Below are 12,280 nucleotides of genomic sequence, written 5' to 3'. Positions count from 1 at the left end.
TATAAATAAGCACTGTATTAAAAAATGCAGCATTGTTAAATATAGAATAAAGAAATAAATCCTAATTTACAAATTCAAAATAAAAATTTATACATTATAATGTATTGTTGTTATTTCTACTTAGGAATTCATTGAAACAAATGTTATTATTATTTAGCATTAGCTATTATTAAGTGTTAGATCTCTGTTGCAACACAAAATGTGCACAATACAAAAAATACATTACTGTATATACATTATTATATAAAATACTGCAGAGGGGCATGTAGGCATTTAGTAACAAGTGCCCTGACCACTATTCTTAGCAATTTAGCTGTAAATGTGCTGTGATGAAAACGATACACTATACTTGTTAATGCATTATCATCTAGCAATGCAGTAAAAGTTAAATATAACTGACTTCCAGCACTGTTTATAATTATAGCATTTTACTTTTGCCAACAAGTATGCAGCTTACTTCATAATAATGGTAGAAATTCAAGTGATTTTATTACCAGTATTTATTTTTATAAACTTATGTGATTACTTCATTTTGTTGAATTTTATTTTCAAATAAATACAAATTTTTAATTTTTCATGTAGTTTGCTTTTTACCCGTGTAAAATGCAAAACATAAGCTCTATTAACAACCTAATAATTAATTTTTTATGTTATTCTTGCTCAATGTGAGTATTAATGGACCCACTATTACTGGCAATCTTTCATGTGATAATGTTTCAGTGAAGAAAAAACTTATTTGTAATAATTAAAATTTGGTATGTTCATTTTGACAAGCGTTATCAAAAAGTATATGTAGTAATAAGTAATTGTAAACAACCTTTGGGGTAAGAAGCGATTTAAAAAATAAATCTTTAAAATAATTTCAATGGTAAACTGTTACTAACAGAAGTAATGCAGTATCATAGAGATTTCTGCTCATAAGGCAAGGTACTAACTAAAAATTTTCTTGAAAAAATTACAGTGATGTGATAATGGTTGATATAGATTAACTTACTCAGGTTATAAAAATATACGTACCAGGTTTTTAAATTAAAAACAAAAATTAATTCCTCACTAAAATAGGTAACTAGTGGTTCAATAATACTTTCAAATTGGTCAAGGGCAATTGATTAAAGGCTATTTTTAGCACTATATAATTTAGTAGCTGACTGTTATCAAAAGAAAAATAATAGAAAAAATGTAATTGTACCATTAGATTCATTGATCCTTTTCTGCATAAAATGAATATAATGCTGCTTGGGTGCCATTTTCTCTTTTGAATTTAATTTTTTTAATGAAGTAAAAATAGAAATAAAAGAAATAAGTAAAATTTGGACGCTATAACAAAATGTGATACTATAACGTGTTCAGTTAACCTTTTTTTTATCACTCTGCTGAGTGACTAGTTCAGTTATATGATTTTTAAAATGCCTATAATTTTTTTGCAAAAGAGGCACATTTTGGGAAAAATTAGGTATTGCCGGAATTGTCAGTACAGCATGATTTCACTTCAACAGTTTTAGAATGCGAATAAAATTATGGAGACCAATCTTGAAACTATTTTAAAAATTAAAGTGTGTGGAACAGCTGTTCTCTCATTCAAGTATTCTGATATTCTGACTGTATATGCATTATGTTGCTGGAATTTGTTTACAAATTTGTCATGTCATTATATTATTGTTCAGTTGAAAATTAATATCAGATTTTTTTCTGTGATATTTTTTGACATCAGTAACACTGCAAAATCACCTGCCAAGTACTACAGTTATGGGACAGTGCATATTTCACTTGAGTGAAAACTCAAATCATGTTAAATAGATTAAATAAAGAAGTTTCTCTATTAAGTCTGGACGTTGCAGGTTTAAAGTACCTACTAAAATATGCTGTATTCTGGGTGTTGATATTAGCACTATTGATAACATGATTAATTTCGTTTGTTGCATAGGAATATCACGATTTTATGGTAATTTTATTTTTATTTCTTTTTTATCCTTTATACATTACGTTGCTTTTAAGTGGCTTTAAAATGATGAATGTCAGTAGCATTCAGTTTCTGCTGTTAAAAATTCAAACATTGTTTTAGACATGTTGATTCCATTTGAGTTTTGGAATGTCCAGTAATTCAATGGTAGCACCTGTTCTTTGTACAACATTTTGTCTCCTGTTATGTTCCAGTGTGTGTTACATTTCAACCACCCTTCATATGAATAGATACTGACTATACATCTCCCTCAAGAATGTTGGACAAATGGGTTCTACAGTTAGTCACAAAATATGGCATTTTCCACGGTGATGCACTCCATATATAAGATACAGGGAGATATGCGACACATCCATTATATATCAATATAATATTTTCATATATCATGCAAGAACTGAATACTCTTCAAGGCAGGGAAGAATATATCAGTTTCTTATGTAGATGCCTCACTTACTGTCAGATATGATTTAAGGTATTCTTACTGTTTTTGGATTGTTGTAATGAAGGGAATGGTTTTTTTATAAGTACATCACTTTTCACTAAAAATGAAATGATATTTACTTGAGAAGAAACATTCCATTTTTCACATCTGAAAAAGTGTTGAATGGTTCCTTCTCCTGAAAGATATTACTAACCCTTTTCTTTGATAATAAAGATTTTTGCATATTAAATTCTAGGGCAATTTGTTTAATGCAGTAGCATATTGTGAATATGGAGGTTCACAAACACGATTCATCCAGTAAAACTTATAAAATACTTTGATTCATGAATAACAATGCCGCACTGAATACGACAGGTATTGTTAATATTATATTAGAAAAGAACTATATGACAGATATTGTTAATAATCTATTAGAAAAGAACTATATCTTCTACCTGTATTGCAGTATAAGATATACAGTATAAGCCCTCCCTATGTTCATATCCTGTGTTTTATGCCTCTCATGAGTTTGAAAGATCTTTTGAAATAGCATTTTACTATAATGTGATGAACAGAGGAATTTTGGATGTTTCACTTTGAGATTATGTTAAAACAAAATTTTTTAATTGTACCTTAAACAAACAGAAAAATTGGTCTAACTTTCAGTACTTTTTTCATTTATGAGCAAATTACTGATTTCTTATAAAAAAAGTATTTTCGTAGAATTATATAATGTAAAACAAGTTACCACCAGACAAAAACCAGTAGATTCTGGACAAATATGGCTTGTCTTTGAATTCCATTTACCAGTAATATTGTCAAAAATTTCATGACTGAATGGTAACCAGGCAAGACAAATAGATTCTGTGGTGTACTCACTTTTAAAAAATAATCACTACTTTTCCTAGGAATACATTTGATGGTCTTTTTTTAATTTTTGCACAATTTTTAGTACAACAGGGGTAGTTAAGAAAATTAAAAATGAATTACATTTAACTTAAAGTATAGAGTAAAATTATTTCTAGGTTTCTTACTAGTTCTTTACATATCAACAAATATATAAGAAATGTTTCTCCCACGAGAATTTCAATTATTTTCAGTATCAAGCTTTTACTATATCAGTATATTATTAAAATAAGCATTAAAATTAGTTTTGAGCAATATATGTGCACGTGAACTCACAAACACACACACTGAAATTAACTAAATATTGATAGAGGTAATAACAAATTACCATAAAATAAAAAAAAAATAAAGACTTTATTTTACTTTACTATAGAATACTATTTACAGGTTCAAATCTATTTCTTTTGAGTTTTTACCCATTCTCTATGAGGTAACCATACTCTTTTACCTCTGAGAGCCCGTAATCTTGCCATTTCTTCTTTAAAATCTTCATGCTCATCTCTAAATAAGCCATAATCACGAAGATGCTTCATTAATAGACCGGTTTCGACATGTCTTGGATAATAATGTATGTTATTCATTACATCTTTATTTAGGGGAAGTGCACTCATCAATCTTAACACCTAAACAATTAAAATAAATAAAGCCATAACTATTGAATTAATTTGCTCAAATATCAAAGTTAAAATAAAATTAAATACACCAGATAAAATTAATCTTGAATGTAAAAGTAACTATTGCTAATTGTAACAAAAATGTTCAAATTAAAAACAAAGATTCAGATGACTTAACTTTGGTGCTGTTCAGGCTAATGCCCACCTCAGGCTAAAATAAAAGTGCTCTTTCACCATGGTAATGGGTCTTGGATTGTTGCTGCAAAACCTTTGCTTTGAAATGCTTCCACATTGGTTGTATTTGGCTCCTAGCGATTACTTCCCCTTACCAAACCTGAAGAAATGGTGCATTCACTTCAAATGATGATGTCAAAGCTGAGGTAACTGCTCATCTTGTAGAGCTAGACAAAGTGCGTTATACTGAAGGTATTAAAAACTGAATCTAAATGTATCAATTTGTAAAGTTACTAAATTGAAAAATAAAATCTCTGAAAAATCTTGTTTTTTTTTTTGTCAGTACTTTACTTTTTTACTGGTTAATTTAAAATTATGTAACTTTCACTACAGGATAAATTAGTGCTTACAAGTAAATTCATCTATATATATTACTATTTATTACCTATATATTACCTGTCCCTTTACCCTTGTTACAACTTCATAAAAATTCACATGTGAGACCAGTAAAGGCAATATGAAGTTATTGGTGAATATCAATATAAACACAGTAGATAAGCAAATTTACAGCAAGATCTATATGACAAATTCAGGGTTCCCACAGAAATTTCCCTGATTTTTAACATATTAAACAAATCCTAACTCCTTTCTTGCAGTACATTGACTACATCAATGCCCAACTCACTCATTACATGAACTTTATAATAAATACAGGGTGATTTTTTAGTCCTGTTACCCAATTGTTAATGTCCGGTAATTTTTTTCTAAGAAAGGGAAATTTTGTTTTGTGAAACGAATTTGGTATTCAACCGGTTTGACCATGACGTTTGTTATGGTCGAGTGTTCATAAAACTGCTAAAAAATTGAAATTTTATCCGTATTGCGTACGATTAGTCCAAGAGCTTCAGCCTCCAGATTTACACAAGCGATTACAATATTGCCGTTGGTTAGGTAAATGATAACGGAATCAAATTTTTAAACACAGTGTTCTTTAGTGATGAAGCTTGAATCCATCTCGATGTTTATGTGAAGTCAAACCTGTCGAATTTGGGCGGTTGAAAATCCTAACGCTTTACAAGACAAATCTTTGCATCTTGAAAAAATTGGTGTGTGGTGTGCGATATCTCGTCATCGTATAGTCGGACCTAAATTCTTCGAACAGACAGTAAGGCTTTCTGATTGTTGGGGACTACGCGTGACCTTACCTTACCTTACAACTTTAAACGTGCACGCTACCTGTGAGTGCGGTTTGCAAGCACATAATTTTTTGACTGTGCTCCAACAAATGCTCAGTCCCAAAGGTCACACGCATTCTTTTTTCTTTTCTTAACATGTTTTTGTTTATTTTTATTCTTATTTTTTATCTATTTATAATTTTAAAAGGAAAGAGTAGGGAAGGTATACAAAAGTTTTATTAGTCTATTTATTTATTGAAAAATTACAAATTTCATTCGGCCGATAAACTATAGAATAAGATTGACAGAGTTCCTGCTCTACTGATGGCTCTTGCTTTTTCTCAGACTCGTTCAAAAATGTCATACGTTCTTTTTTCATCTGCAGTTCAAACCACTTAAGTTGTTTTAGTAGCACCATCCTCTGCAGCTCTGGTGTAGTTAACTTCAAACTTTCTTCAGCCTAGAAATCTTGAGTTTTTCTCTTTCTGATATTTTTTGAAGAGTCATGACCAGAAGTGGAAGAATCGTTGCTACTTGATCCAGCAGAGAAATCAAAGTCTACATGTTTTGATGTACCAACATGTACTTCACCAGGAACTTTAAGGGTTAGTGGGTTATCTTGGAACTTCATCATTTCAATAAATTAATTTTACCAGTCATGCAAACTGATTTTTCTGTTGCCTGTAGCAGTTTTATCAGTCTTTTTTTCAGGTCTGTTTTTATATTTTTAACGAATTTCTAAAGTTTCTCTGTAGTTGCTTTTTATCCAGTTTTTTCTCATATTCTAACAATATTAAATTCCATGCTTTTTCTTTAGCCGATACTATTTTCGGCATCATTGATCTGCTTAAAACCACTCTATCGTTTTTAAGAAGATTAACTAAACATTTTCTACTGTGTTCATTTTTTTAATCAGAAATAGGCTCCTCAAACTGAGTTTCATCATCATGCCAAAAATGTCATCACTGCACGCCTCCATGGCTAGATGTTACACACAAAACGCTACCAAGATCCATAACCATATGAATGTTTAACAGTTGTTAAAAATATAAAAAAATTGTAACAGGCATGATTCAACTTGTTAGATAATGAATACGTACATACGATGATATCATTCAATCTGTGTTTACTTATGTTGCAACAAGTAATTACTGATTATTACCAGTACTCACTTAATCCACTAAGAGTTAACTTGTCAGTAATAGTAAATGTTTATTCTCATCAAAAACAGTACTTACTTTTTCATTTCAGACCTTACTTTACTTAATAAGTACTCTCTTATAAGTACTTAATGATTTTTATTTACTTCACTCTTTGTCTGCATCATAAAGAGCATCTAAAAAAAGGATCAAAATTTCCTTTGAAACAATTCTTTGCCTCATTACAGAGGTAGTCATACCGAGTATTAGATCTTCAGCTGTATCTTCTGAGATTCTATTGTTTTCATAGAGAACTTCAAGAAGATCATTAAATTGTTTCTTTCCAAGATCAGGTTGTGAAAAAGTCACTTCAGGGCTTAGAGAAGACAGTCCAGCAAGAGCTTTGAGCTTCAGTGGGCTTCTCTGTTGGCTTGCACTGGTTTCTAAAGTTTAATAAGTCTAACTCAGATGTATGCTTTATATTTTTTAGGTGTTTTACAGTTTGGAATCCAATATCAACATTTTTAAGTAAGTTTTCACTATTTTCTAGGTTGATAGTCATTAGCTTGCTTCTAGAACTAGCAAATTTCAACCAACATGACTGGTTTCACAGTGCATACTATTAAACCTTTTCAAATCCAACAAGCTAGTGTGAAGATAAGGTGAGAGAGAAGAGCTTTAAAACCTCAAAATTCAGCAGATATGACCCTAAAAAAAAGACACCTTGCATTTCAGAAACTTATTTTCACAGTAGTTTTGCAATGATTTTCATGCTTAATTATGACAGGTTTTGATTTGTTTATAAACTTTGTTATGTCACCCAGTATTTTGTGAGCTCTATCAATACAAGTGACATTCTCAAACCAAATGAAGAGTGTTGTTTAATACCTTCAAAAATGATCTGCATTACACAAAACTGTTGGCTAAGATGGAGTAAGCTGGTATTTTTTTTTATCACACCACTTATTGTAGGTGTAACCAATTTTAAAAATTCAAGTGCAATATTTATAAAAAGTTACTTCAAAATAATTAAAACTTTAAAAAGAATTTACTTACCTCAGTTCCAGATCACAGATTTTTAACAACTCATAAATATCACAATGTACCAAATTCTGTGAATAATACATGCACTCAAAAGTGGTTTTACCAAAATTTTCCCTAATTATTCTCAATTTTTTGAAATTTTCTGACTTTTGGCCTGTTTTCAAGAATGTCCCTGACTTTACCTGTCTGAAACCAATTTCCTTGACTTTCCAAGTCTGGGAACCCAAATTGATATTTTGCTTATGAAATCTGATACTAATTACAGAAGAGATTTAATAGAAGTGTAACAGAACAGTTTCTTGAATGAGGATGGAGTTCATTTAAAGTTCAGTGGAATAAACCTGCTTTTGGTTTGCTGTTATAAGGAACTTATGCCTCTACCTTGTCATCCTTTCTAATCTTTGTGTTAATTCTAATTCTTAATTATTAAAAACAGTTAACTGAAAAATTTTAGATGATTAAATTTTACACAAGAATCATCCTAAGCATTTTTGATACCACAATGGGCAATTTACAGCACATTTAAAATATGCATACAACTTTTAACGAATCATGAACATGATCCAATCTTGCTTTTCACAAACGTGCCACATTAAGATTAAAAAAAACAACAGAAATCAAGTTTGTGTAAAAATTTTAGGTTGAGAGTTGTACATTTATTAATGCATAAATGTGTAATTTTTATATGAACCTGTAATTTTTGTTTTTCAAAATTGTTAGCTAATTATTAATGGAATTATTTAAGAAAGATATATTCATGAAGAGGTTATATGAATTTAAAGAGTACAGCTTTAAGAGTACCAGTTCAATGCTGATGTGCACTTCAGCTTTTTGTTTTGTGCAAGAAACAGTAGTCAAAGATAGATCAATAAGCAAGGTCCTAACTGATAGACCTGATAAGACCTTGCTTATTGATTTATCTTTGACTGCTGTTTCCTGTTAGTTATGGGTCCTGCTAAATTACTTCAGGGTTATGAAACCACATAGAAAATGTTTTTGTAAACTTTTGTTCCAAAGAACCTGGTACTACATTTAGAGATGTATCTGCCTTTGGTCTTGTCATTATTTAAGGTGACTAGACAATGCACACTACTTACTAATTTATCCTTAACCCATTTCTTCCCAACGTTGCATAAATGCAACAGTACAAAATTATATATATAATTATACATTTTTTCTGTGATGCCACTTTTAATTTATATTATTAATTCTAAAGTATATGTATATATTTTTGATGTTTTAAAAATACTTTTATATATATTTCCTTTCTTGTGTATACTTGAATAATGATAAAACCAATGTATTCAGAAATTGCTCTTTTGTCATAAGAAATAAAAATATATACATTTTTAGAACCCAGTTTTTTGTTTGGTCAGTTATTATTATGTTTAGTTTACTGCTGAGTCATTTCCGTTATGACTGCTTAGGGTCATAACGGAATGTGCAGGTGGTGTTATTCAATGGAATGTGCAGGTGGTGTTGGTGCAATGTTAGGAGTTAGGTATAATTATTAGCATACCAATATTGACATATTACTTTGACCAGTTTATTCTGCTGTGAGTTTTCAATAAGAATTTTTGTTACAAAACAACAGAACTGTTTGCAGCATTCGACGAGATGTAGGAAGAAGAAGCAGCATGTGGTACAGATGCAGTAATTATACCACCTGATGTCGAAGAAAATATGGATTTTCCATATTTGGAATATCTGAATTTTTCCAGATATTGCTGGTTTTTTCAAGTCCACAGTTCTGTTAGTATTGAACCAACTAAATGTAAAATGACTAAACAAAAAGTCAAGGAACCTAAACCATGTCCAAATTGGGGAGATTCTTTACAAACTATATCAAAAATTCCAGATGAAGTAAAATATTGTGGAAGAAATAAAAAAACCAATACGGTGGTCTTATCAGTTCTTGAATGATTTGTTCCTGGACAAAATTACTGTTTTCTATCTCATTTGCTAAGGAAAAAATAACCATAGCTTTTCTTTAACTTGTCCAGACTTGAAAAAAGTTTTTGGAATTCTTATTCTGACGGGTTATCACTCGCTTCCCCAATGTAAAATTTACTGGAGCAAAGGTGCTGATAAAGGAATACCCCTTGTAGGAGAGGCAATGCCATGAAATAGATTTGATGAAATTACAAAGTACATTAATTTCTCAGACAATACAAAACTAGATAAATCAGACCAATTTTCTAAACTCTGCCCGTATTATAATGAACTGAATGTCCAAGTCAGCCAATTTGGGATGTTTTCTCATAAAATTTCAATTACGACTAAATGGTCCTTATATTTGATGTCATTCAACAAAAGTGTTCATGAGAGGAAAACTGATGAGATTCGGTTTCAAAATTTGGTGCATGCTTCTGTTGATAGTTACATGTACAGGATTGAGCCATACATTGGAAAAAATTGTGAAGTAAAGGACAGCTATGGGCTATGAGAGAGACAATTGGCTATAATTTGTTAAAAGTAATTAAAAATCAAGAGAATCATGTTACTTTTTTTTATTACTTGCAGTTTAGTGAGTAAACTAATGAAAATGACTTTCCTAGTAGTTGGAACAATTAGAGAAAACAGTCTTAATAATATTAAAAGAACTTATAAATATGCTTTTGATAAAGATGAAAATATATCTGTAGTTTAGTTATGAGATAGTTCTGTATTTACAGTAATAACAAATTATCGATCGATAGAACCTATACTAAATATAAAAAGGCACATTTGATAAAATATATATATATATATATATATATATATATATATATATTTATGTACAACAGCCAAATGTTATTTATACATAATTGGAAATTATGTATTTTATCAACAGTAATAAAATCAGCCAGATGAAATTTAAATCATAGTTAGTTTTGTTACTTCATCAGCAAAAATTGAAGAACCTGACATAAGTGACAGAAATTTACTGTTCGGGCACTACAGTAAAATGAGTTTACCAGACAATTTATGTAAAGACAGAAATGAAAATAATGCAAAACGAAGGTGTAAAGCGTGTCATAGCCAAACTTTTTATATTTGAAAGAAATACCAAGTGGTTTTACAAGTGGACTGTTTTAGAAAAATTTCAGAAGGCAGCTCAAAAGTAAAATTATAAATATTACAGAAAATAGTGTGAACTGAAATTGTTACTAAAAAATAAAATTATTTCAGTCGTACGTTTATTGTTTACATCATTTCCCAATGTTGTGCTTAACACATCGCAACTTGCAGAACTTCCAACGTTGCATGAACGCAGCAAGTCATAACTCAAAAAATACAAATATTTGTTTCCCTTTCATGTCTTATTCTTTAAATTGGATAGTAAAGATGTAGATAAAATGAAAAAAAAAACATCAGATTTGGAAATTGTTCTTTTAGGAAGAAATGAGTTAATTCAATAAAGTGATTTACTTACCTTTATACAATGCAAGGGAAACATTTCTTAATGAAATGATGTACATTTTATATGGGCATATTAAACATTACATAAACAAAACTAAACAATAATTCTTAAAAAATTATTTTCCAAACATTCAGTATAAATAAAAAAACTAGTTCATACTTTCATTGACTTTGGTGCTGGTCTAGTCTGTTCTGTGAATATCCTATTACTTAATTTGTTCATTCGACGAGCATAACTTGTGGGCTGTTTCATCAGTTCAGCATATGTTCTGTACATACTCATATTGCTACCTGCAAAAATCACAATATAACTTAATAAAAATTAATTAAATGGGAAGATACTATCAAACTGTGCTGTCCATTTCAAAGCCTCTTTATCTAGTACATGGTTAAAAGATGAGGTATAATAATTCTGTGTATTTCTGCCTTATAATAATTGGCTGGGAGTTTGCACTTTTGGGGGGAAAGAAACAATCAACCCTACAATTGAAAATGAGGTTATCTTGCCCTTGCTAGCAAAAATTTGAACATTAACCTGACAGAAGCAATGATGTTGACCAAACTAACTTGGTCTGACAAACTGCATACATACACAGTGAATAGACAATGAATAGTCATATATTATCATTTGAACATATGAATGAATGATAATCACATAAATTTACTGACAATGCAAATTGATAATTAATTGTATGTTTCACATTTGAACAAATTTATATATCTGCATGCAATGTTCACAAATTTTATTAAATTTACTATTTGCATCAAAACCAATTCTTCAAACTTAATCTGGTAACAAAACTAAGTTAGAAAAAGTAACTTGAAACAATTTTTACTTGACTAAGATATGTTATGTGGGTATCATGGAAAGAATAAAAATGTAAGTGATAAAAATTGCACTTTTACTGCAATCGCCCTGCAAAAATTTGATATCACAGTCAAAGGTAACTCTTGTATAATATCAAAAGGTTAAACTTGTCATTTTTTGAGGTTATATTATGGTCCATATAACATATTCCTTAGTAATTGAAAACTAAATGTACAGATGGTCGAGTAACACTTGTGTTGCAAGCAGTTTTAAATATAAATCAATTAATGAACTCGTTACTATAATTGTACTTACTGTGAAGGTTTGCTTAATATTGAATATTTTGGAGTAGTTAATATAACTAGGGTTTCAACGTTAATATAAGTAAATCTAGTAATGTTTTAACAAATAAATATTAATTTAACGTACAACGCGGTTACAAAACAAAATCCTCTTTCTAACAGTCCATTCACGGCCTTCAAATGCGCAGTAAACAGATGTACACTAATATCAGCTGTAGATCAAGGAATTCATTTTATTAATCACAACAACCCGCACGCAACATGGCTGCATGGCGTATGTAAGTTCAAAAAATTGCGCAGATTAATTTAAGTGGATGAAATGTGAGTTATAAATT

The 12,280-nt window shown here is 30.0% G+C and overlaps 1 protein-coding gene across 1 annotated transcript; it reads right to left on the bottom strand.

The window, feature by feature from the left end:
* Positions 1-3,622: 3,622 nt before the first annotated feature.
* mRpS33 (mitochondrial ribosomal protein S33) lies at positions 3,623-12,118 on the bottom strand. Its single transcript, XM_075375038.1, has 3 exons — positions 11,959-12,118; positions 10,996-11,126; positions 3,623-3,910 (listed from the first exon to the last, which is right to left on the bottom strand). The coding sequence occupies exons 2-3, from the start codon at positions 11,116-11,118 to the stop codon at positions 3,683-3,685; spliced, it is 351 nt and encodes a 116-aa protein (XP_075231153.1). The 5' UTR covers positions 11,119-11,126; positions 11,959-12,118; the 3' UTR covers positions 3,623-3,682.
* Between the last annotated feature and the right edge of the window lie 162 nt (positions 12,119-12,280).

Source organism: Lycorma delicatula, chromosome 9 (genome assembly GCF_047948215.1).
Source record: "Lycorma delicatula isolate Av1 chromosome 9, ASM4794821v1, whole genome shotgun sequence".
NCBI lineage: Eukaryota > Metazoa > Arthropoda > Insecta > Hemiptera > Fulgoridae > Lycorma > Lycorma delicatula.
Note: the sequence above shows the minus strand (reverse complement) of the source record. Positions and strands in the feature narration are given on the sequence as shown.